At 41.0% G+C, this 25,005-nt stretch overlaps 1 protein-coding gene across 4 annotated transcripts in view; it reads left to right on the plus strand.

Moving 5' to 3' along the window:
• Positions 1-25,005, plus strand: part of OCA2 (OCA2 melanosomal transmembrane protein) — a 364,555-nt gene that overhangs the window by 282,295 nt on the left and 57,255 nt on the right. For all 4 annotated transcript variants that reach the window (XM_006116097.4, XM_075916334.1, XM_075916327.1 and 1 more), the window contains exon 23: positions 18,413-18,506. In XM_006116097.4, the coding sequence (XP_006116159.1) occupies positions 18,413-18,506 (94 nt within the window). The remainder of the gene's footprint in view (positions 1-18,412; positions 18,507-25,005) is intronic.

Raw genomic sequence — 25,005 nt, forward strand, 5'->3', positions numbered from 1 at the left:
TCAAAATCTGCCTTCCTGAAATCCATTACCTCAATTGTGCTGGTCTCCCTTCTACCTTTCCTTAAGATCATGAACTCTATTATTTCATGATCACTGTCCCCTATACTGTCTTCCACTTTCAAGTTCTCAACTAGTTCCTCCCTATTTGTTAAAACTAAATCCAGAACAGCTTCTCCTCTGGTAGCTTTTTCAACCTTCTGAAACAGAAAGTTGTCTCCAATGCAGTCCAGAAACTTATTGGATAGCCTGTGCCCCGCTGTGTTAGTTTCCCAACATATGTCTGGATAGTTGAAGTCCCCCATCACCACCAAATCTTGGGCTTTGGATAGTTTTGTTAATTGTTTAAAAAAGGCCTCATCCACCTCTTCCACCTGGCTAGGTGGCCTGTAGTAGACTCCTAGCATGATATCACCCTCGTTTTTTACCCCTTTTAGCTTAACCCAGAGACTCTCTACACAGCTATCTCCTACGTTCATCTCCACTTCAGTCCAAGTGTGTACATTTTTAATATACAAGGCAACCCCTCCTCCCTTTTTTCCCTGTCTGTCCTTCCTGAGCAAGCCGTACCCTTCCATACCAACATTCCAATCATGCGTCCCATCCCACCAGGTTTCTGTAATACCAATGATATCATAGTTGTATTTATTGGCAATTCCAGTTCTTCCTGCTTATTACCCATACTTCTTGCATTTGTATATAGGCATCTAAGATACTGATTTGATCTTGCCTCCCTGTTGTGCCCTGACCCTCCTTTCTCCTTGCCATTATAGTCCGTAGTCCCCCCCATTTCCAACCCATCTCCCAGTCCTGCACATTCAGCACTTACCTGTGGGCTTTGTTCACCTGTCCCCGTCGAACCTAGTTTAAAGCCCTCCTCACAAGGTTAGCCAGTCTGTGTCCAAACAAGGCCTTCCCGCTCCTGGAAAGGTGAACTCCATCTCCGCCAAGCAGTCCTTCCTGGAAGAGCACCCCGTGATCAAGGAAGCCGAATCCCTCCTGGCGACACCATTTTCGCAGCCAGGCATTCACCTCCAGGATGCACCTCTCTCTGCCCGGGCCCCTACCTTTGACAGGAAGGATCGAAGAGAATACCACCTGCGCTCCAAACTCCTTCACCCGTACTCCCAAAGCCCTGTAGTCACACTTGATCCGCTCAGTGTCACACCTGGCAGTATCATTTGTGCCCACGTGGATGAGTAGCATGGGGTAGTAGTCAGAGGGCCGGATAATCCTCGACAATGTCTCTGTAACATCTCGGATACGGGCCCCTGGCAGACAGCATACCTCTCGAGATGAACTGTCAGGGCGACAGATGGGTGCCTCCGTTTCCCTCAGAAGAGAGTCTCCAACCACCACTACCCTACGTTTCTTTCTCGCAGTGTTGGCAGGAGACTGCTCAACCTTGGTGGTGCAAGGCCTGGTCTCCTCCACTGTGGGGGGTGACTCCTTGCCTCCTGCAGAAAGTAAAGTGTAACGGTTATGTAACAACACAGTGGGAGGGTTAGGAGCAGGGCTGGAACACTGCCCGCTGCCGGAAGTAACCAGCTGCCAGTGCTCACCCTGCACCACCGCCTCCTCCATAAGTGGCTGGTCAACAGTCCCACATCCTAGGACAGTGACCTCAGTAGACTCCATAGGAATACTGTCCAGGAATTCCTTATGGCCTCGAATGCTCCTCAGCCTGGCCATCTCCTCCTGTAGCTCTCCCACCTGCTACCTGAGAGATTCCACCAGCAGGCACCTTTCACAACGGTTGTCTCCCCCAGCCTGGAGATTACTCAGTGGGAATTGCAAGCCACAAATACTGCAAGACCACACCAGGTCCTGGGTAGAGGCATCCATGCTCAGGTTCTCTGTCTGGATACAGGCACAGGTGGAGGAGACAGGAGAAGTACTGGCTCAAGCGCTTCGGGTCTTCATCACCATCAGTCACTCCCTCTGCTCAACTCCCTCTTCAACTCCCCTGTCTGCAGTCCCCTGTCCGCTTCAGATTTTCAGCTAACAGATTTTCCTAGTTTGATTTGATAGAAATCTCTTGTTGCTAAAGTAATCTCTTCAGAATCTAGAGACCTTCGTCTGTGTTGTGCAAATCAGATCCACATGTGGCCTCTGAGGAAACACTAAGGAGTATGCAACTGTCAATGAACAAACTCATGAGGCATAACTACATTTGGCAAGTGGATTTCTCTCAAACTAACTGGCATGATGACTAACTGCATTAATCAGCAAATGGAGCAGATTCAAAATAGAAAATATGCAATTATATTTATAAAGCATTCCCCATGCAAGACTAAGGAGCTCTGTTTGTTGTACAGTAATTCAGAATAAATTGTTGAACAATTAAAAAAAGAGAAATGTAATCAAATAAACCCACTACAAAGAAAATAGATGGGAAGAAGAAAAAAGGCAAAGAATCTCAGGCTATGTCTATACAAGCACTATGGTGGTACAGCTGCAGCACTGTTAGTTTGATCTAATTTTAAAATATAGACCAGGCCTAAATACAGAGCAATACTGGTAACTGTTGAGAACAGCTTTAGAAAAGAGTGAACAACAATTGTTTATAAGCTACAAGGGAAGAACTTGGAGAGATGTCAGGGAGGGAGGGAGCAATTCCACATGACTGAACAAATGCAGCGAAGGTGTGATCACCAGCTGACCTGTGAGAAGGTGGTGGGATATCAAAAAGTAGGCAATACCAGGCTACGTCTACATTGGCAAGATTTTGTGCAACTACTTTTAACGCAAAAATTTTTGCGTTAAAGTATTTGCGCTAGAGAGCATCTACACTGGCATGTGCATTTGCACAAGAGATGTGCTTTTGCGCAAAAGCATCCATGCTTTTAGCCATCGGGCTTTCTTGTGCAAGAAATTCATGTTGCCTGTCTACACTGGCCTCTTGCGCAAGAATAGTTGCGCAAGAGGGCTTATTCCTAAGCGGGAACATTATACTTCTTGCGCAAGAAGCACTGATTTCACACATTAGAACGTCAGTGTTCTTTCACAAGAACTCCCCTCCAGTATAGACAGGCAACATGTTTTTGCGCAAAATCATGCCAATGTACACACAGCCCCGGAGTCTGAAAGCCCATCAGGATGAAGCTCATGAAATTGATCTTGATGATAACTGGGAGCAAGTTAAAAGCCTAAAAAAATTTTCTGGCTTGGCCAATTTAAAACCAATCTGCTACACTTGCTCACAACAATGAACAACTGGATAAGCTGCTAATGACTGACAGGTGATATTGGAGGAAGCCCTATTTGGAAGGAGTTTAGCCTTGTGATCATCAGGGTTTTTTAATGATGTCAGATTATCACAAGAAAATAAGGAGGATTGCCAGACAAAATCGTGTAACTGAAAATAATGTGTTGAATAATATATTTAATTGTGATCTTTATAGATTGGATTACACTAGTAATGTTTTTTTAATTTCACCATTAAAAAGTTTTAACATATACATATAGACACATTTGTTCTGAGAAAAAAAAACCCTCCCCCCCAGAGAATTGGATTTTTTGCATATATTGTGCCTGATATTATTCCACCTGAGAAAAGAAATGGAAATGTTAAGCTTCTTCTTTCATTTTTTAATGGTAGTCAGTAGGAAAAATCAAGGGGATCAGGCTTTTTGTGTGTGTTAGCCAAAAACATTTTTGGGGGTAATTTTCTTTTTCAGGTGCACTTCATGTGGAATGTTGTTTGTTGTGTGCCAACAATTCCCCAGGTCCTTTATAATTTTGAGTTCAAGCTTATTGTAGAAAATACCTTAATTTATTAATAGCAGTCTCAAAGATAAGTAACAAAGGCTAAAGTAGTCTAATCAATAGTGTCTTTTATGGTTAATATGCCCTTGGTTAACCAAGTAGCTTTGCAGTTGGAGTTGTTAGCAATTTTTAATTGGGTATGATTCCAAATTGGCATAGAAGGAAGGTCAGATTTTCTGAAGAACACTCCAGGAGGAAACAAATTGTGTTTTTCCTTAAAGGTGCAGGCAACCATTTTCAAAATGTGTGTGCAGAGAATGCTAGAAGTTATTAACTATTTCTTCTTTTTCAAGTCACAATGGGACTTGAGAAGACTTGGTGGGACAAAATAATCTTTTTTGAAAACCTTAATTGAAAAATATTAGAAGATATAAAAAAAAATCTGGAAAATCCCCACATTTACCCATGATTTCTTAAGTTCCTTGTGGAATAGACAGGGTGTCTTCAAATTCCATGAGAATTGTTGTACAACTCTATTTATTCATGTGAAAATTGTAGCATGAAATTTAAGTGAAATTAAGCTAAACTTATACATTTATCTTTGTTCTATGTTCATTTTAATAGTCTCTACCTTTCTCAGTAAAGTTATTGGTAGTAAACAACATTTCTCTGTCTTTTGTCATTTGATTATGACATCCATGTTTGAAGATACTATTTTTGCTAACTCAGAGCATATCCTGAGGCATAAGTATGCATAAAAGGAGAATGATACTATTTGAGATGGATTTGGTTAGAGAAATATCCATCACTTGAGACTTGTTCCAGTTTATCTGAAATCATGTTATCTCACAAACTAGTTTACTGTAGATAGTAGTGGTTGAATTGAAGAGATTTTTGAGTGTAAGCAGGATGTCATCCTCATATAGATTCATCTTTACTTTTTATCCTGATGGCAATTCCTTCAGTGGAGGGTGTCTGACGTATGCTGAAAAAGGTTCCAACTGTCTCAGTCATGTTCACTCCCAGATGGTGTATGCCTGCCCCCCCTCCCCTGCATTGATCCTGCCTCCTCTGTCCCCCCCCCCCATATGAATTAATTAGGAATCTGCCAGAAATACACACTAACTCTTCACTTAAAGTCATCCTGGTTAACATTATTTCATTATTAGGTTGCTGATCTATTACAGAACTAATTTAAAATAACACAGCGTTCCATTATAAAGCTGTTTGGCTCACCCTGTTCTACCCATCCAGTGTTCCAGCTGAGGTGCAGGGTCTTACCTCATTCTGCCCACCCAGAATTGCAGCTGGGGAGTAAGCAAGCCCTTGGCCCCACTGCCTGGCAGGAGCACTGGGCCATCAGAATGGTGCAAGCCCTTGCAACTCAACCCCACTGTGTGGCAGGAGCGCTGGGTAGGTGGAGTGGGGCAAGCCCCTGTACTCTGACCCCACTCTGCCCTTTCCTCAAGAAAATTTCACAGTCAGCATTAGGGTTGTTAGCTGTCCGGTATTGACCAGGACAGTCCGGTATTTTTGCCTCCTGTCTAGTAAAAAAAATTGAGAATATACCAGACACCTAAAATGTCCAGTATTTTCTGATTTTCTTCCCTGACAGGAGGTGAAAATACCAGACTGTCCGGGTCAGTACCAGACACCTGGCAACCCTACACACACTCTGCAACCGGGCCCAGTGCCCCCCCTTACCTGGGTCCGCAGGGGAGCAGTCTGGCCTGGAGCAGGAAAACAAGATGGCTGTCAGCCACCAGCAGCCTGTTAAAGCCAAAAAGCCTCAAAAGCATTTTTTTTTTGCTTAATAACACTTTTTTTTCCCCTTAACAACTTTGGTCTCCCCCCTTTTTTTCCTCAACAGAATTTTTTCCCTGGTGTTTTTTTTGGGGGGGAGGGGAAGGAGGGAGGGTTTTCAGTATTTTTGGCAACCCTAGTCAGCATTGGTGAGTACAATACTAAATTGTTTTTTAAAAAATTGTTTAAAACATGTGCTATTTATTGTGGCAAGGTCCTTGCTCAGGCCCTTTGCCCTGGGACAACTTCCTTGTCCACAACTCAGCCAGAGACCCTTTCTGGTGCAGGTACGTGTGCCTTTTATTGTCAGTTTCCCACCATCTTCTATTTACAGTGTTTTGGATTATAGCAAACACAGCCAGACTTTCCTACCCGGGGAAGCATACTCAGCCACACCCTGGCTCATCCCATTGCTCATCTCTTCCCACGGCCCCTCTGGCTGCCGTATATAGCCCTTAGCTAATGAGTCCCACAGCTGCTTCCATTAGCTCCTCAGGCCTGGGCTTGCTCAGCCGTCTTCAATTGGCCTTTTCAGCCAGGCTGCTGTGGCAGAGCTATGGCTTAGCAAGCAGTCTGTCCCAATGTGTATATGATATTTTTTGTCCGGTGGACAAAATTCCCTGGAACCTAATCCGCTCTATTTTCTTTAATTCTTATGGGAATATTGGATTCACTTAATAACATTTTGCTTAAAGTTTCATTTTTCAGAAACATAAAAACTTTCAGTGAAAAGTTACTCTATTAAGCATGGGTACCAAAATATATTTACCAAAATACATTCATGTGCAACATACATAAATGAATGAAACTCATTGCTTCAGAGCTATGAATGCTTATATAAATAATAGTTTATAGTACAAAAATGTTAATATCCACATGATATATAAACAGTTGCATCGATAAGTTAACATAAAAAGGTAAACATGAAGTGAAATAAGAATATGTGCAAAGAAATATGAATACATGATTACCATATATATATTCTAAATACAGAAATTTAAGTATGGGTAGAAATATAAACATTAAAAGTGCTCCTGCAAAGTGATACAGGTAGTCACAGATAATATTCAACAAAATAATTATGAATATATTAGCTTCATGTATATATTATAAATGGGGATAAATAGAGATATAAATGTAAGTGGATATAAGGAAATAAGAATAATATAATTATTGTGAGTATTCAAATATTTTTGTTATTTTCAATATATTGATAAACCACTGATTCTCAAGCTATACTAAATATCCTGCCTGTTGGTATTAATTATTCTTTATAATACTATTAAAATATCAACGATGGCAAAAGTTGCCTGGTTTTCATAATCCTTTTACTTTTTCTTTATTGAGAAGATCATACAATTACCCTTGGAGAGATCTGATCTCAAATCCTATATTGTTTGCCAAGCATGCAATGGGGTATTGAAGTATTTCACAGAATGTGTCATCTTCATTATGAAGATGGCAGAATATCTAAGGCAGTATTTAATATCTGATCCCCTGAGAGCTGCTTTGATGCCATTAAGTGCTACTCTTTTCTTCCTTAAATTTACGGAGAAGTCTGGATACAAAGAAAATATGAAATCATTCTTAAGTGTTACCTAGTAGCAGACATGACTTTATTTCATCTTAACAATTGAAAGATGATGGATCTGGGGTTATTGTTCTCTCTCTTTCTGAGCTCTGCCACTCGATAAACTCTTTCAATCTCCAGGTGAGGCAAACTGGATCCAGTCCCAGTACCTCAGAGGATGTACTCTGGAAATCATGTTTTCTCCCCCTTCCAGCCTTCAAGAATGTTGACTGATCGCAACTTATTCCTGTATAATCTGTTTCAAGATCTTCTTCTGTCTCCTCAAGACTAGTTAATCTTTGCCATAAGGAAGCATTCTCTGTTTCAACTTCCTTCACTTCTATGGCAGTTTCCTGTAATTTATTATCAAAATAGGTCAAATGTGCTTTGGCTTCTCCCACATCTACAGAGTACTTATATGTATCTGAAGATAAAAACGGATTAAATATAGTAGTTAGAAAGTCATTTATAGCTGCAAACTCCTGTCGGAGAATGTACTGGGCTTCCTTGACCTTACGTTTTTGCAGAAATTCAGGCTTGGGTCATTTACAGCAAGGGTCGACAACCGTTTCAAACCAAAGAGCCAAACTACATCAAAATTCAGAATCAAATGGTCAACAAAGAGCTGTATAAGACTGCTTATTTGAGTGACTGAAAATATACAACTTAGTATTATTGATAATTGATGTAATGATTAATAATAGCATAAATGAAACTTAGTACTCACCGATTTTATTTAATGGGACTTCTGCTGCTGCATCTTTTCACACATTTCTTTAAAGTTTACATCATAACTGGTCAAATCCAACTTCATGCATGCATTTAGGCTGTCTTATGGCAAGGGGATGGGGATGTAGGGGTGCAGGAGTCTGAGTTGGGGTATATGAGAGGCTTAGGGCACAAGATTGGGGTGTGTATGGGTGCAGGAGTGTTATGTCTGGGGACTGAGGATATGGGGGTATGAAGGGCTCAGGGCAGGGGGTTCAGGTTTATGATGGGCTGAGGGTTGGAGTCTGTGGGGAGTGCAGGTGTGTTATGGCAGGGGACTGGGGATGTGAGGATGCAGGAGTTTGGGGATGTGGAAGTATGAGGGCTCCAGACAGGGTAGAGGTATATGATGGGCTCATGGTAGGAAGCCTCCAGGAAAGATTTGCAGGGGAAGCCTCTAGGATGTGTGTCTTGGGGGAAGGAAAGTGGCAGCCTGCACAGAGCCAGTTTTGGTTCTGCTTGTTCCCCACTCTCTGGGGGAAAGAAAAGGGCAGTGCACATTCCTCACTTGTTCCTTGCATGCTGGATTTGGCAGGGAGGCTTGGGACTTTCTCTTGTGTGGGGATTGCAGGAGTGTTATGACGCTGCAGACAGATGAAGGCTGGGGACCAATTTGTTGGCCAGGCTTCATTTTTAAATAAAGTAAAATATTATGTCCAACACAAAAGGTTTCAGCATTGTCATTATTTATGGCAGGGCTGGGGAAACTTTTTTGGTTCAGGAGCCACTGACCCATTGAAAAATCAGTCGGCGACCACACAAGTGAAAAGCAAAGAAAAAACCCTCCGACCTTCTCCCCCCTAACCCTCACTGATGTGGCCCCCACTGAAACATCTCACTCACCTGGTGCTTCAGCCCATAGTGAGTGAGGGGCAGAGAGGACTGAGGTTCAAGGTCTCAGGCCAGATTTACTCGTCTGGGATTCCAGGGTTAATAGATTTTGTGCCTCCCCTCCGCCCCTCCGGCTCTGGGGTGGGGCCAAAAATGAAGGGTTAAGTATGTGGGACAGGGCTGCTAGTGAATGGGATGAGGATGGGGGTGCAGGATCTGGATGGGAGCTGAGGTGCAGGATGGGGAGAAGATGCGAGGTCTGGGTGTGAGGTAGGGTACAGGAGCAGGCTTGGGAGCAGGGTGTCCGCTTGCGCTGTGGGGAGGGGGCAGTGCAAGAGAGGGGGCAGAAATTGGCTGGGGCAGGCTGTCTGGCCAGGAGGGAGGGTGTCTATCTGGAGGGGATAGTGTTGAAGTAGGGGGTTCGGGATCTGGACATGAGCGCATGGGGGCACTTAGCTGTTTTCGTGGTGCATCGCAGGTACCATATAACATGGCCTTCCACGGCTGCCATTTTCCTGAAGGAAACCTCCAGGAGGGATTTGCAGGGGAAGCCTCTAGGATGTGTGTCTTAGGGAAGGGAAAGTGGCAGCCTGCACAGAGCCAGTTTTGGTTCTGCTTGTTCCCCACTCTCTGGGGGAAAGAAAAGGGCAGTGCACATTCCTCACTTGTTCCTCGCATGCTGGATCTGGCAGGGAGGCTTGGAACTTTCTCTCCCTGCCCCCCTGCAGAAAGCCGATGCTGGCGTTCTTATCTTGCAGGGGGCCGTAAGGCTATAGCACCAGCGCTGGCTCCCTGCTGCAGGAAAATCTAAGGCGGGGGGGAAGGGAGGGGTCTGAGTTGCAGCTTTAGAAAAGCTATATCTGGCTCCCTAGTGAACCATACTTGGCTTGCGAGCCATAGGTTGCCGACCCCGGATTTAGAGTGTCTCTACATTGCAATTAGATGCCCATGGTTGGCCTATGCCAGCTGGCTTATGCTTGCAGGGCTGCGATAAAGGGCTTTTTAATTGCAATGTAGACATTTAGGCTCAGGTTTCATCTCTACCTCACATTGTCTTACAACCCAGGTTCCAACCTGCATCCAAATCTCTCCACAGCTTCTTAGCCTGAGTCTCACGACCCTGAGTTAGGCAACATAGATCAGCTATGGGTTTTTAATTTCAGTATAGATATATAGAGCCCTATGGGGATAGGAATGTCTATGCATGGATGCAGATATCTGCGAATAAACAACAGGATCTGCAGAGCCAGGAGGCTCTACTCCCAAGAGAAACTGCACCCATCATAGAGGAGTGTGGTCCTATAATGCCCTGGAGCCAGTGCCCTGTGCTGGCATCTCCTCTCAACTGTGTGACCCTGTGCACCGTCCCCTACCTCACTGCCAGACATGGTGTCTCATGTCGCGGGTTTATGTCTCTATTGGCAGTGGGGTTGGGGCATTGCAGCCACAGTGCTGGGAGGAGCTACTGGCATGGGATGCTGGTTCTGAGTGCAACTAGATCACACTCCTCTCTGTTAGCCAAAGTGGCTTTTTGGAGGAGAGGCCTATGAAAGTGCAGAACCTGATGGTTACTCACGGATATCCGTACTCATGGGTAGACATTTCTGTCTGCGCAGGACTCTACAGCCATTGTACCCTTAGTGCTTGCATTTTTTCTTTCAGGATCCCTAAAAACACCACAGAAATGGTCCCCCTCTTCTAATTAGTAATTTTTTGACAGAAGGTTTTGGTTTAGGTATCTTAATTGATGAGCTGTAGTCTTTAGGGAAGTGATCGTCTATGCAAGTCATGTGACCCCCCCCCCCCAGGTTAAACAGAAAGCAAGTGTCAAAAATCAGGACAGAAGGTCAGGGGCAATAGGCATCTATATAAGAAAAAGCCCTGATTATTGAGTCTGTCCCTATACGATCAAGACATCTGGTCACGCTACCCCTCCCCAAACTGATAAGTTTAACAGTTGCCCTTATTTCCGGTAAATTGTAAGCAACAAGGCTGTGTCTAGACTACGGGGTTTTGTCGACAAAAGTGAACTTTTGTCGACAAAACTATACCTGCATCTACACTACCGCTGAGTTCTGTCAACATAACATCGACAGAACTCGGCAGTTTTGTCAATGATGGTAAACCTCACTCTACAAGCAGCTTGCTTTGTCAACAGAACTGGATGTAGTCTAGGCGCTCTTTGTCGACAGAAGTTTTGTCGACAGTATCTGTCAACAAAGCCTCTGTTGACAAAAGCCTGTAGTCTAGACGTACCTTAAATGTTAACTCTAAATCAAAGGCACACCCAAAATCAATAATAAATTCTAATGTCTCAGGCAGAAAGATTGTCAAACAGGATAATTTTGGGGATAAAGGAAACACATATGTGTTTGAAGGAGAGAAAGAGAGAGAGAGAGACATACTCACAGCACAACAGTCACAACGCAGAAACAGAAGCAAAGTCAAGTTGAGGCAGTTTGGAAACATAGTAATGTTTTGTCAAAATAAAGCTGAGACAAAATCCTTTTTGATTACATAGTTCTGGTTGGAAAGGCAAGCGTGGAAGAGCAAATAAAAGAACTGTCTACTGTAATTTTATTCCTCCTATGTTCTGAGAAACATGACTTTGTAGATTCCTTGTTAAGACACAAGATTACACTAAAGAAAACACCAGACTGTCTTGCCTTTTGTCAGCTGCTTCTCCCAGCTAGAGCACCTGAATGGCACAGAACTTTGACTAGCTGCTTGTGTAACACTCAGTCTTTCACATGGTCCTATCCGAAGACTGAATTACCTGAAGATAAATTGAAATGGAATTATAACCAAATTCTGATTAACCAATGACAAAATCTATGGTATTTAATGATAATTACATTGTTATTTTGAATGTAGAAATTAATTTTCATGTAAAAACCATATCAAAATTGATCTGTTAGGGATAAAGGGAAGAATACAAAACAGAAGACATTTCCCATAAAATAAATCCCGCATATGAGAGTCTTTGATTAGTCCAGAAAGAAAAATAAAGCAGAGAGAGAAAATAACATGAAAAAATTTCCTCAGAGGAATGATAATTTTCTTCTTTCAAAGAATGACATACAAATGAAAGCTCTTTTTCCCTAACCTATATAGTTTTATATTGTCCCTGACTTCAGTGCCTGAGAATGTCCAAAACATTTAACAAGAGAAATAACAATTTATCCTCTTCCCGTCCAAGCTTGTAGGATAAATAGGTTGCTTTGTTAACAGGTTAGCATGTGAAAGGAAAAAGGGTGCTTACTGCCTTTGTGTATGTTTTTGAAGTTCTGTCACTTAAGAGTATGAATTCCACACTCTTGGCACAGCAACTATAAAAGTACTGCACTCAGAAGCATCCTATATTAATGTCAGTGTCATGGCAACGGTGGAATGTTGCTGTCATTGGAAGCCATAGTCACCAAAAAAGAGGTGTACTGCAATGTAGCTAAAATCAATCCGCAAGGGATTGCAAAATCAGAACTGAGAACTTGAACTAGACAGTTCAAGATCTTGAACTCTGTATGCATGAAGTTTCATATTTACTGAAGTGTGGATCGTGGATTTTTAGAAGTGTCCCATGTCATGATATAAAGAAAGGAAAAATAATTTAATGGTTCAGCTCCGAAATAAAAAGTGTGCTCTAAATTGATTTAGTAAAGAATCTACATAAAATCTAACACTAATTTGATGCTATTTGGGTGAAATTAAAGTAGGACTGCAGTGCCTTTACTTGTATTAATGATTTTCTCTTTGTGGAAAGCAATTATTTGCCATGAAAATTTTGCAGATCAGTGATAGATCAATAATTGGAGAAAGACAACACAGCTGGCATTTTGGAGCCCTAAAACAGAAGTGTAGGTTTATGCAACTGTATTTATATACTTAACACATTTATTTGTCATGAATTCAGCATGCCCTTTACTTGAAACTTGTACTGTCTATATTTCAGATTATGTGAGTATTTCAACACACTGCCTTGTACTGGTGACTCAGTGAAATAAGAGACTGAGTTGATTGACAGTTTACAGCTGGCAAGTACATTCAGCTTGAATGTACTGTGGACTTTTAGACAGAGCAGAGTAGAAAGTCATATGCTTTTAAGTTCTGTTGCAGCAGAAAGCACTAATTTTTTTTCCAGATTTCTCACTCTGCTAAGCTAGACTTTTCCTAGATGCAACCCCTTTTTTTGGAAAGTCACTGATAGGCAGTGCTGCTGGTTGGAATACTGAAAAAATGAGTATATAGAGAGAAAACAAGAAAAACCCTATCCACATGGTGGTCGAATCATGGTCACAGTTACAGTGCTAGCAGGGTTCTAGCCCAGTTTCACTGCCAGTGTGGAAAGGCATTATTTTTAGAATCATGTTACTACTATGCTACAGATAGTATTCATGCATAATATGTATAATACCACAATGTTTCAATCATAAAAGGGTCATGGCCAGCAAAAATTATAAAAGCATTTTAAACAAGGAACCTGAACCATGGCTGATTTGAGGATCATATTGAAAGTCCTGCTTTCTAAGGTCAGTTGGCAGAAGTCTTAGCTTCTGAGTCATAGAATTATGACAAAGAAAAATGTGTAAAATATTGGTGGTACACAAGGCTTTCAGTGGAACATGTCATCATTTCAGGTGCACAAATGAATAAAATACCAGGGAGTAGACCATTGATATTATCCCCTTTGTTAGTATTCCACTTCTTTTTCAGTAAGCTGCCTTTTCTGAGAGATGTGTCTTTTGTTGTGTCAGATTTTATGTCTTGATGTTATAGATGTTTGCATTAGAGAGATAGAGATGCTTACTGATTTGTTCACAGCAGGAGATAGTAAAGGTGCTCAAAGGATCTGCTGCAGCCTGCCTAGTGTCCCCTTAAGCTTGCAAAACAACAAAACTACACTTTTTCTTGAATGGCAGACATTTTGATTGCTGATTTTGCTCCAACTCCAACAATTAAGGTTGAGTGTGAAATACTTATTTATAGAAGGTGGCTGCATGGAAGTAGTGAGACTAGTGGCAAGTGCATGAGTGTTTCAGAATCAGGCCCTTAGTCTGCACGTAATGCACTCTGGGAAAGATATATGGCACACCTGTAGTCCAACTGTGAGATGTCAAAGACATTTATAACTGAGATCAGGTCCAGGAGGATTGGATGGAATCTCCTAGCCAACAGATGGCAAAAGCTTTACTTGCAGATGCTGCTGGGTCACAGTTTAGTGTCAATGAGGAATTCAGGAGTGTTCCTAAACTACAGGCCAAATCAACCAATTTTTCAGTTGTCACCTTCAATTAGTGGAGACTGCACTATGCAAATACATCAAAGTTCTTTCTTCTCTCCTTGGCATAATGCAGCCTGTGAGCTATTCTCATCCAGTAACTCAGCCATCTTGGTGTGAGTGATATAGTCATATGTGGTTACAAAGATATAGAGCTGTGAGTCATCTGAATATTGTTGGCACTTAAATCCATGCCATGTAGCCAGATCAACTAATGCATGTGTACAGATGTTGGATAGGGCCAGTAACAGAACTGATCTTTGTGGGACTTTGCAAGTGAGAGGTCTAGTAATGAAGGTACAGTTTCCCTTCATTGTTTTTTGGGGTTAGATCTTCCAGGAAGTTCTTAAGTCATTTAACACATTATTTCTGCTGCCACTGCTCTCAAATGGGACATTAGTTATCCCATGTTTGACAAGGTCAAATACAGTGAGCAGACCCAAGAGGATGTAAATGAATTTCCACGTACAGTACTATCCATTGACTGCAGAAGATTATCCATCATTGCCACTAAATCTTTTTCATGTTCTAACCTTAATTCAGATTGTGCTGGGTCCATTGGCTTCCACATTGACTTCAGTTATATGATTTTATGGTTGACCTTTGGCTAGAATCTCAGAAAGGCTTTTGAGCAACAGAATGACAGATGTATTTGTTTTACTGAAGTCTGAGTTTTTCCAAGTCAGCTATTTTATAAACACCTTTTGTCTCTTAGTGTTATGGATAAATCCCAGCTTGAATGTTTTTACAATAACTTTGAATTTTTAGAAACCTAAATTTCTGGCCTATTTATTGTAGCTGTTGTATGTTTTAAATTGTTCCATCTGAGAATGTTTGGAAGGAAATTTGTGGCAATATTTTAGCATAAAAATTAAGAGGAACTATTTATTAAGTACACTGATGCACAAGTTTTCCAATCAAGAATAGACACCTTGTTTTGCTAGGTAATATACAAACAATTCTAATCCCTGCCTCAAAGTACTCACATATCATTTAATTGCCTGCACTTCCCCTGAATTGAGTAGAAAAGGAAACATTGTTCAGGCTTGCTTGAGGAAGATAAAGTTTTTTATAGATGGGGTGGTGAGAGGTCATGAGAAACTGCTACAAAAAAGTGGGTGGAGATAAGCTTGGCGATGTTGACTTCTCACCTGGGAATGTAAAGGCGAAAGCTTTAAAAAGGTGCAAGCCCTGGCAGTAGAAGCCCATTCTCCAGACAGCAAGAGGCAGCCAACCAAACTGCTGGCACCTGCTTGTGGTGGATGTTCAGTGCAGATAATCTATAGGGAAGGCAGCCAGGGCACATCTATACTACATGGAAAATTGCTGCTGCTGCGGTCAGTTTAGTGGGTATAGTATAGACCTTTGTATAATATTACAATGTGTGGTATAGACCTGCTAAATCAAAGTCAAAAGACAATTTACGTAGCTGGAGTTGTGTGTCTGTTTTCTACCTTCCCATGTAGTTTAGACCAGGCCCCAGTGACCAGATAAATGGCCTGTTAAAGGGATTAAAAAAGGAGGTGTTGGTTAAAGGAATGGAATGGGGTGAAGGTTGGAGCTCCTTTGGTTGGTATGGCAGGGAGTCAACTCTTTTTCTTATAGCACACCTTAACTTTCTGATGATGGCAGGTGTATGGACCTGCATGGAAAGTAAAAGGTGGCTCATGGAAATCCCAGCTAGTTATCTGAATAACCATGGAGGTTGCCTACACGCTACACTTTTATGTGCCAGGAGATCCCAGACATCTAATATTAAGGTTATGGCCTAATTAACTCTATACCAAGTGTCTCCTGCCTCCTTTTTCTATGAAAAATATTATATTTATCACATGTTAATTAAGCTTTTTTTACAACACCATTGTCCCTACATTAATTACAAGCAGATTGTGATAGATATCATTATCTCATGAGAACAATAAGAACAGTGGCTATTGCATTGTTGCTCTTTGACATGATATCTTTAACATAAAAACATAAGAGCGGCCATACTTGTTCAGATCAAAGGTCCATCTAGCACAATATCCTATCTTCCAATAGTGGCCAATGCCAATGCCCCAGAAGGAGTGAGCAGAAACAGGTAATCATCAAGTAATCCCTTTCCTGTCAACCATTCCCAGCCTGCAACAAAATAGGCTAGAGACACCATTCCGACCCAGCCTGGATAGTAGCCATCAATGGACCTAACCTCCATGAATTTATCTAGTTCTTTTTTGAACCCTGTTGAAATCCTGATCTTCACAACATGTTCTGGAAAGGAGTTCCACAGATTGATTGTGTGCTGCATGAAGAAAAATTTCCATTAGTTTCTTTTAAACCTGCTGCCTATTTATTTTATTTGGTGACCCCGAGTTCTTATGGGAACAAGTAAATAACTTTTCCTTATTCATTTTTCCAACACCAGTCATAATTTTATAGACCTCTATTATATCCCCCCTTAATCTCATTTTTTCTAAGTTGAAAAGTCCTAGTCTTTTTAATCTCTCTTCATATGGCACCCATTCCAAACCCCTAATAATTTTTGTTGTCTTTTGTATAATATTGAGATTAAGCAAATAAATAGAAGAAAAAAAAGTAAAAGTTTGTACTATACCATTTAGCCCTCACTCTTCTTTAGTAGTCATGCAGGGATTTTATGGATTCCTGGAAAATACTTGATCCTTGTTTACCAAAACATACCTGAATGTACTGGACCTGTGTATAGGTTTTCATGTACATTTGCTTTATCCTACATTTTTTATGATTCTTTGGTTGTAAAATTGTTTTTTTTACTACCAAATACCTCACCTACTATAAAGATAGAAATTAAAAAAGAGAGGAAACAAAAGATTGTTTTTATTGTGGATTTCAGTTTAATCCCTGAAGCCATCTAAGACAAAAATCTAATTAAATCACATGAACACAACAAACAAACAAGCAAACAAACCAATCCCAAACCAAACAAATAAAAATCCTTGATACTTTCAAGAACATTTGAAATTGTCCCTTCCATCTCAAACCCATCTTGGGAAATAAATTAATTGCAAAGGCAGAAACTTTTTTTTTAAAGATGGCTCATTATGTTCAGGCATTATTGCAGCTTCTTTGCAGTATATAAACTCCTCTGTTATTTGGAGATCCCTATAATACTTTGATACATCTGTGAGATGCAAAGATATTGTCAACTCTGTTTGCTTAATCTAAAAGAAGATACAGATTCTTCATGTTACAGTAGCATTGTTTCTGTTGTCTCCTTTTGGGAGTGTATTTTGGCAAAGAAATGTGCTGCCATCAAAGCAACAATCTTTTGGAGCATGTTTGAAGACAATTGACTGGCTATTAGTTTGACTTGTTTTGGAATTAAAAATTCTTTAATCTTCCTTGCCTGATTCCTTTGCACTCTATTTGTGTTTGGATCTATTTCCTGTGTCTTGCCCTTCTTGTGACATTTTGTCCTAGTGTACATGTAAGACACAAGTTTGATTTAATATTTCTAAATAAACATTTCTTAACGCACTGAGAGACAGAGATGAAGTGAAGAAACTAACTGTGAAGTCAATAGATGTCCTCAAATGACTGATACTGTTTGGGGTGGGAATACACTTCCAAAGATTTGATATCATTTTTTTTGTCCTGCTGCACTGTCATTCAGCTTTGCTCTCTACCTTTAAGAAGTGTATGTATGACTTTGTGGAGAGAGAGGAAATGCAGCAAATTAGTCATAATGCCACAAGTAGAATAGTTCATGGCAGTGTAACTCTGGCCCTGATACTCTGAAAGGATCTGTGTGAGTATGTGCGTGCACCTACATGCTACCCCAGTGACAACTGTGGAACTCCTGGTGGGAAGGTGGTACTCCCCATATGGTTTCCTTTCCAGAATCATGGCCTTAACAATGAATGAATGAATGAACAATGGATGAACAGCTTACCTTATTTTTCACTTTCATGCAACCACTGTAGAGTTGGAATTCTAAAGCCAGAAATGAAAGAGGGAAATGAAAATGTAAGAGATTAATTTGCCAATCTCATGTGTATATATAGAAGAAATTCATCCATTGTCTTAGTACTTTCAATCAATAGCTCAACATATTGTTCCAGAAAAGTGCTTCCTTTCCTGTGTTTCCTCCTCTTTGTCTTCATTTTAACTTGCTAGCATCTCTCTGTTTATAAAAACAACAAGCAGAAAGTTTATCTGAATACAGGTCATTGGTGTCACTATGACTACATAGTGTTATGCTTTCTTCCCTTTCACTTTGTTTGCTGGAAATCTGAAGATAGTTTGAAGCTTATCTATGAAAGCATTAAGCTCTTTATAGGCTGAGAGATATTGTTGAGATACTTCCTTTCAGATTTATGCAAAATAATTTATTTTTTCTTTTCCAACTAGCAGGTCTAAAGTGTTCAACCTAGACTAACTGATTGGCAAAAGTCCTTTGCTTCTTACTCTACAAATATAAACGGACATTTTTTTAATTACAGGTAATGGGACATTGATCGGAGCATCTGCAAATGTTGTTTGTGCAGGAATTGCAGAACAGCATGGCTATGGCTTCTCTTTCATGGAATTTTTCAGGTACAATATTAGACTTGTTATTTTAAATGTCTGATTTCCTCCTCAAAAAATGTATCCAGAATTCTGATATAAAATATATTAAATAATAGACTCAGTTAACTTTTAAAGATGTTAGAAGAGAATTGATAAGCAGTACATGGACCTACTACAGTGAAACAAATTATGTCTTTATTGCTGGGATTAGCCAACCATCACAAACAAGGACCTAGAGAGCTGTCAAATCTATACAATTCAGATGGAAGTAGAACTCCTCAAGGAATAGATAATCTGAAGATACAATTTCAGAAAATGCACCTGACTTCAGTTGGAGATGAGAGTTTGGTTTGTTAATTTTAAAAGGAAGATTGATACCTGGGTGCTGCCTTGAAGATTTTGCCTAAAGACAGTTTAATTCCATTGAACTCAGTGGAGTTTCACTAATGTAAAACTGATGCAATGATGCATGAATCCCTCAGCATTCACTTCTAGGGATGATAAAAACACAAATGAGTGAGGCATTAGAGACCAGTAGTTCTCAAATGTGGATCATTTGCTGGTCACGTGATGGTGGTTTCTTTAATTCATTTCCAGCTTGTGTTATATTAAAAAAAAAAAAGTAGAGGGATGGCCCTTAAACTGGTGTCAATCAGGGTTGCTGTAGCTGCTCTGAAGTCATTGGAGTTAAACTGATTTACACCAGCAAAGGATGTCTGGCTCAAATACTTTTAAAGTACTTTTCCAAGTAATTGATTGCTGTAGTTACCTTAAGAATGTTATGCCATCTTGAATGAGGAAGGAGGTAATGATGAATGGAAGAAAAAGATCATTGAGATAATCTATATTAAAATATAGTTAAGAGGATGAAAATGTTTGAGTTAAAGAATGTAATAACAAGTTAGAGGTATTTAAGGGAAAAATGTACTAGTACACTTTTTTGTGTGTAGTAAAGATCCACTGGAACTGCTGGCCATAGAGTACCTCTGAAAAGAAAATCTGGGGAAAAGGGAATAAAATAGATTTACTGCCCTATATCAGTTGTAGGGAATAATAAACAAACTGGGAGTTGAAAGTTGTTTTTTTTTTACTTTGAAAATAGTAGAAAAGTGTATTAAACATGGAGCAAGATGAAGGAGGACCATGTAGGCTACTGTTCAAGCAAAGTCTTCTAATTTCATATTGGACCATCCTTAATATTTTTGTCTCAAACTCTTCTAATATTAAAACAAGGTTTTCAGTAGTTTGTTAAACATATTTCAGAATTACTATTTCATTTCTATTTCTATTTGTATTAAGTAATGAATATCCCTTATATCACTGGGCCATACTGAATAGCAACTTAATCCTATTAACTTAAGTGGGACAAACTGATGGAGTATTTATGGAGTAAGATTCTCCTTAGTCTAAGCAAGAACAGGTTGCCAACTATTTAGAAAAATTGTACACGCACAAGATTATGGGGCTAGATCTAATGCATCCAAGAGTACTGAGGGAGTTGGCTGATGTGATTGCAGAGCCATTAGCCATTTATCTTTGAGAACTCTTGGTGATCGAGGGTGGGTCCCTGATGATTGGAAAAAGGCAATTTAGTGCCCATCTTTAAAAAAGCGAAGAAGAGTCCAGGGACCTACAGACCAGTCAACCTCACGTCAGCCTCTGGAAAGATCATAGAGCAGGTCCTCCAGGAATCCATTTTTAAAACAAAATCCCAAGCACTACTACAAGCTGGGGACCAATGGACTTCGGGGATTACAGTGGCTAAGAAGCTGGATCTGAGTCAACAGTGTACCCTTGTTGCTAAGGAGGCTTATGGCATATTGGGCTGCATGAATAGGAATGTTACCATCAGATCAAGGGAAGTGATTATTTCCTTCTATTTGGCATTGGTGAGGTCACATCTGGAGTAATGTGGTCAGTTTGGAGCCCCTCTCTCCCCACTGTAGAAAGGATGTGGAAAAATTGGAGTGTGTCTAGCAGAGGCAACAAAAAGCGTCAAGGGGTTGAGGGACGTGATTTATGACTGGAATGAGTTACCTAGGTAGGTGGTGACTAAAAATGTAAGGAGTTACCAGTAAAAGAAGTATTTAACAATTTGAGCTACTCTGTATTTAATTTAAGGTAGTCAGAAAGTGTTCAAGGAACTAAAACTGGCACTTACTGCATTTAATATATACTCAAGCTCCTCCTGTTTTTAAGGTGCTAATAGGAAGAGATTAATGGGAATTGGGACATGAAGGACTAAAAATCAAGCCCAGTCATGGGTGAAATTTCAGTTGAGTTAGCCAGAATACCAGAATTGTTTATTTTATTACCACTTAACTTTTGAGCAGAGAGTACAGGAAACTTCTTCCCAAAATTCCCCCCCCCCCCTTTTTTTGCATTGTTTTTTTTTCCCCTTTTATCTCCCCCATCCCTGTTGATTTCCCTTGTGCTGGAAAGTGTGCATGTAAGTGTGCATGTAAACCCTGTTGGAGAATCTGGAGTGAAATCATTGATAATACTGGTGAGATAACTTTACATTCCTGGCTGTAGTCCAGTGGGGAGAGTTGCCCCTCCCGCTCTGGGTCTGTGGGCAGTCAGTCCACCTCATTATGTGTCTGGGGGCTGCCTGACATGGGCAATCAGTGGGATGTTGGGAGACAGCCATCCCAGGATTGGGGTAGCGGGGAGGACACAGGCCACTCCACTGTGGGCCAGGGCCCTTTCAGTGGCAGAGCGATCTGCCCCTGGGTCAGTCGGGATCCTGAATGCAACATGATGACTTGGTTGTCAGGATGGTCGAAGCCAGTCAGGGGTGACTTCCTAACCCTTCTTCAGGATTTACCTGGCTCTGTAGAGGGTTGCCCTAATCAGTGGGGAAGAAGGCCATTGTCAGTGCTTTCAGCTCCTCCGTGCTCAGGTCTGTAAATGGCCCTGGTGGTTCTGGCCAGTCTTCAGATCCCTCAGGGACTGGAGTAGCCACCCAGCTTGGGAGTTTGCAGGAGACATCTGGTTTCTCTGGCCCACCCACTGACTTTCAATGGGAGGGTTGTTCTGCGTTCTTGGCTCTGCTCACCAAGGTCCAGTGAGGGGGCTCCTCCCTCTCCAGGTGTATCTGTAGTCAAACTGCCTCACTATGCTGACAAGTCTGTGAACATGTTGCTGCTATGGGGGATTTTATGCAAACTATCTCCTTTGACTCTAACATCCACAGTATTCTGATCACGAGTTTCAGGACATAATGCATATTAGATCTATGTTGCAATGTTCAGTGTCAGTATCTTTTTAGGCTATATATTCCCTTATGCATCTTGGGTGATAGGCAATGATTCAAAGTACACTTTTAAGAAATTATAAATGAACACCTGTACAATATGAGTAATATAGAAATGCTGGGCTTATTTTGGATTGCTCTGTGAATGTCTGCAGACATTCAAAGTGTCCTTTTAGGATTTAGCTTTTCTATAAAAAATTTACTGTTTTTACAGAAAGAACAGCAAAATGGTTACTGATGAGGAATTATTAATAGCTAAGAATCTTACTTCTGCTCTGCATTTTCTGTAGGTTTGTGGGAACATAGCATGTGATAACTCCTCTCTCCCACAAAATGCTTAAGTGCAGAATAGTGACACTGAAGAGGAATGCTCACATACTTACATGTGCTATTTAGAAGGAAGCTTGTCCAGTAGAAATAAAAAAAAGTACTCTCAGAAGCTATTAACCATGAATCTCTCTGTCTTGTTTGGTTGTTCAAATTTTTGGGCCAGATCAACAACTTCATTGACTGAAATTGGAAGTAAGTTGATGTATGGCATCTACTGATCTGATGCTGAAGATTGATTTTTCTATGTGATACACTTCACACTTGTAAGTCTCAACATGAGACTATTCCAGATACCTTTCATACGGATAGAGTTAGGCTGTGTCCAGACTCCATGCCTCCGTCGACGGAGGCATGTAGATTAGCCAGATCGGAAGAGGGAAATGAAGCCGCGATTAAAATAATCGCGGCTTCATTTAAATTTAAATGGCTGCCCCGATCTGCCGATCAGCTGTTTGTCGGCAGATCGGGAGAGTCTGGACGCGATGCCCCGACAAAGAAGCCTTTCTTCATCGACACAGGTAAACCTGGTTTCACGAGGCTTACCTGTGTCGATGAAGAAAGGCTTCTTTGTCGGGGCATCGCGTCCAGACTCTCCCGATCTGCCGACAAACAGCTGATCGGCAGATCGGGGCAGCCATTTAAATTTAAATGAAGCCGCGATTATTTTAATCGCGGCTTCATTTCCCTCTTCCGATCTGGCTAATCTACATGCCTCCGTCGACGGAGGCATGGAGTCTGGACACAGCCTTATAGTTTATTTTCCTGCAAATACAGAACTCAGCACTGCAATATAATTTCTAATGCTTTATCCAGTCTAAATTTATAGTCCCAAGTGAAAAAGCTTCATTCGCTTACTTGGAAAACATTTTAGAGTATTGGGGAAGCTTTTCCTGGAAATGTTTCTTTCCATTCCATTTCTTATAGCTACATCAATATATCAGAGTGGTCCCATCTGACCTTCAAAGTCAAGGAATACAATACTAAATAATTCTACTTCCTTATGGAGCTAACACACTTCCTTGATGTGTAAACTGTTATTGTGGCCCCTTTATTAGGGTGACAGGATTTTGCTTTTAAGCATCCTTATAACAGGTTTCTAAAATCTTCTGGTAAATACTTAATGATTCCTGCTAAGCCACTGTGGCTCATTAAATTGAACTTGGATGCAAGAGAATGGGAAATTTTCTGAAGCAAGAAGGAACTAAGACAGAGGAAATCTGCAGGAAACGCTAGGGACAACCACATTCTGGAAGGAAGCTTTTGCCTAGATTTCAGCTGTATTATTTTTAGTTATTAATAAATCTAGGAAGCTGACAGGGATTGAGGGAGGAATGAGTTTAGACACTGACTCAGCATGTTGTACTCTGCTGAAGGTGGAAAGGGAGCTCAGCCCATCTGCATTTCACCCACCTGCTACACTTAGAAATTGGTTAGCCAAGCAATACTTACTTGCTTTTTTTATCTTTCCTCCTGAGCAAATTTCTCTTGTTTGAGTTTGCTTCTCTTTGGACCTCCTCCAATTTGGCAGTATAATTTGGGTAGTATGGAGTCCAGTAATTAATATAATAGTCCAGGTGCAGTCTCACTACAGACATGTGAAGAGAGAGTGTCTATATTTTTCTTTTGTTCTCTCACGTGATACTTTGCTTACAAATTTCTAAATAACTCTAGCTTTTTCTATAAGCCTTTACCAGTTAAAACATGTGCCTAATTGCTTCACTTTTAACCCCCAGACTCTTTCAATATTTATTTGCCTCATATGTAATTGCTTGTAGTTTTTCATAAACATATCCCCATCAGGACCATGACATTTACTATATATTTGAGAGAGTTTGTGTGTCTGTCTGAGAGTCCATTTGTTCAAGAATGCTTCCTAAATAATAAGAGCTAGGACCACCAAATTTGAGATGAAGCTTCCTCTTAGCCTAACTCAAAGCAAGTCCAAGTTTGATTGTGCTAGGACAATGGGCCTGGAATTCAAATGCAGGGCTGTGATAGCAGGGACAGTTATACTCCTGAATGACCACAGTGGGGCAACAAATGTCCCAGCCTTGGGGAGCAGCCTGGGCAAGGCTGGCCACAGGGATCAGGCAACAGGTGGGCTGCATGGCACCTACTGCCCTGGGCCGGCCCTGGGGAGCAGCCAGTATTAGCCCCCACCCCTGAACCCCCATACCTCCCAACTGCCTTCCCTGACTCCTATACCCTCCCTGCTCTGAGTCCCTTCTCACCCCAACCCCAATTCTTGCATCCCCTCACCCTCCTATCCCCCTACACTAAGCCCCCCACAAGCCGCTGCCCTGACTCCTGCAACCTTCACACCTCCAGCCCCCTGCCCTGAAGGACGTGAGCAATGCCAGGTAAATCTTCTAATTGGAAATTATATTAAAGTTTTGTGCCAAGTATGATATGACTGGTGTGGAGATAGCTTCAAGGATAAACATTACAAGAATAAAAATATATGCAGATGGGATGGTATGGTATGGGATGGAATGGGATGGAATGCCGATAGATCAGAATGCAGAGGGGCATACTCCGCAGGAGGTGCATGGAAAAAAATCTGAAAACTTATTGAGCACAATAGTTCTGCAGCTAAGAGCAATTTTGTTTGGCTCTGTAGCAAACCACCACCATTGGCTGTGATTAAAGATGTAATCGAGTTGTTTCATAGAAAAAGAAAGTGGCAAAATACATTAATTTTATTTCAGTCAGATAATTGGTGACTGGGAATTTGGCATGGTAGAGAGTAGATTGGGTGAGAAGAATAAATAGAATCACTTTATATAATTAAGTAATTATACAGATAACAATGATTTGGCATTTGAAGAAGAGAACCCTTTGGGAGGGACTAGCTCCTGGGGCCTAATTTAGAACACATAGTAAAATAAAGCGGGTAGAAACATAAAAGTATTTCTGGAATCTTTTTTTCTAGGCTAAAAT

This window comes from Pelodiscus sinensis, chromosome 1 (genome assembly GCF_049634645.1).
Source record: "Pelodiscus sinensis isolate JC-2024 chromosome 1, ASM4963464v1, whole genome shotgun sequence".
Lineage (NCBI taxonomy): Eukaryota > Metazoa > Chordata > Testudines > Trionychidae > Pelodiscus > Pelodiscus sinensis.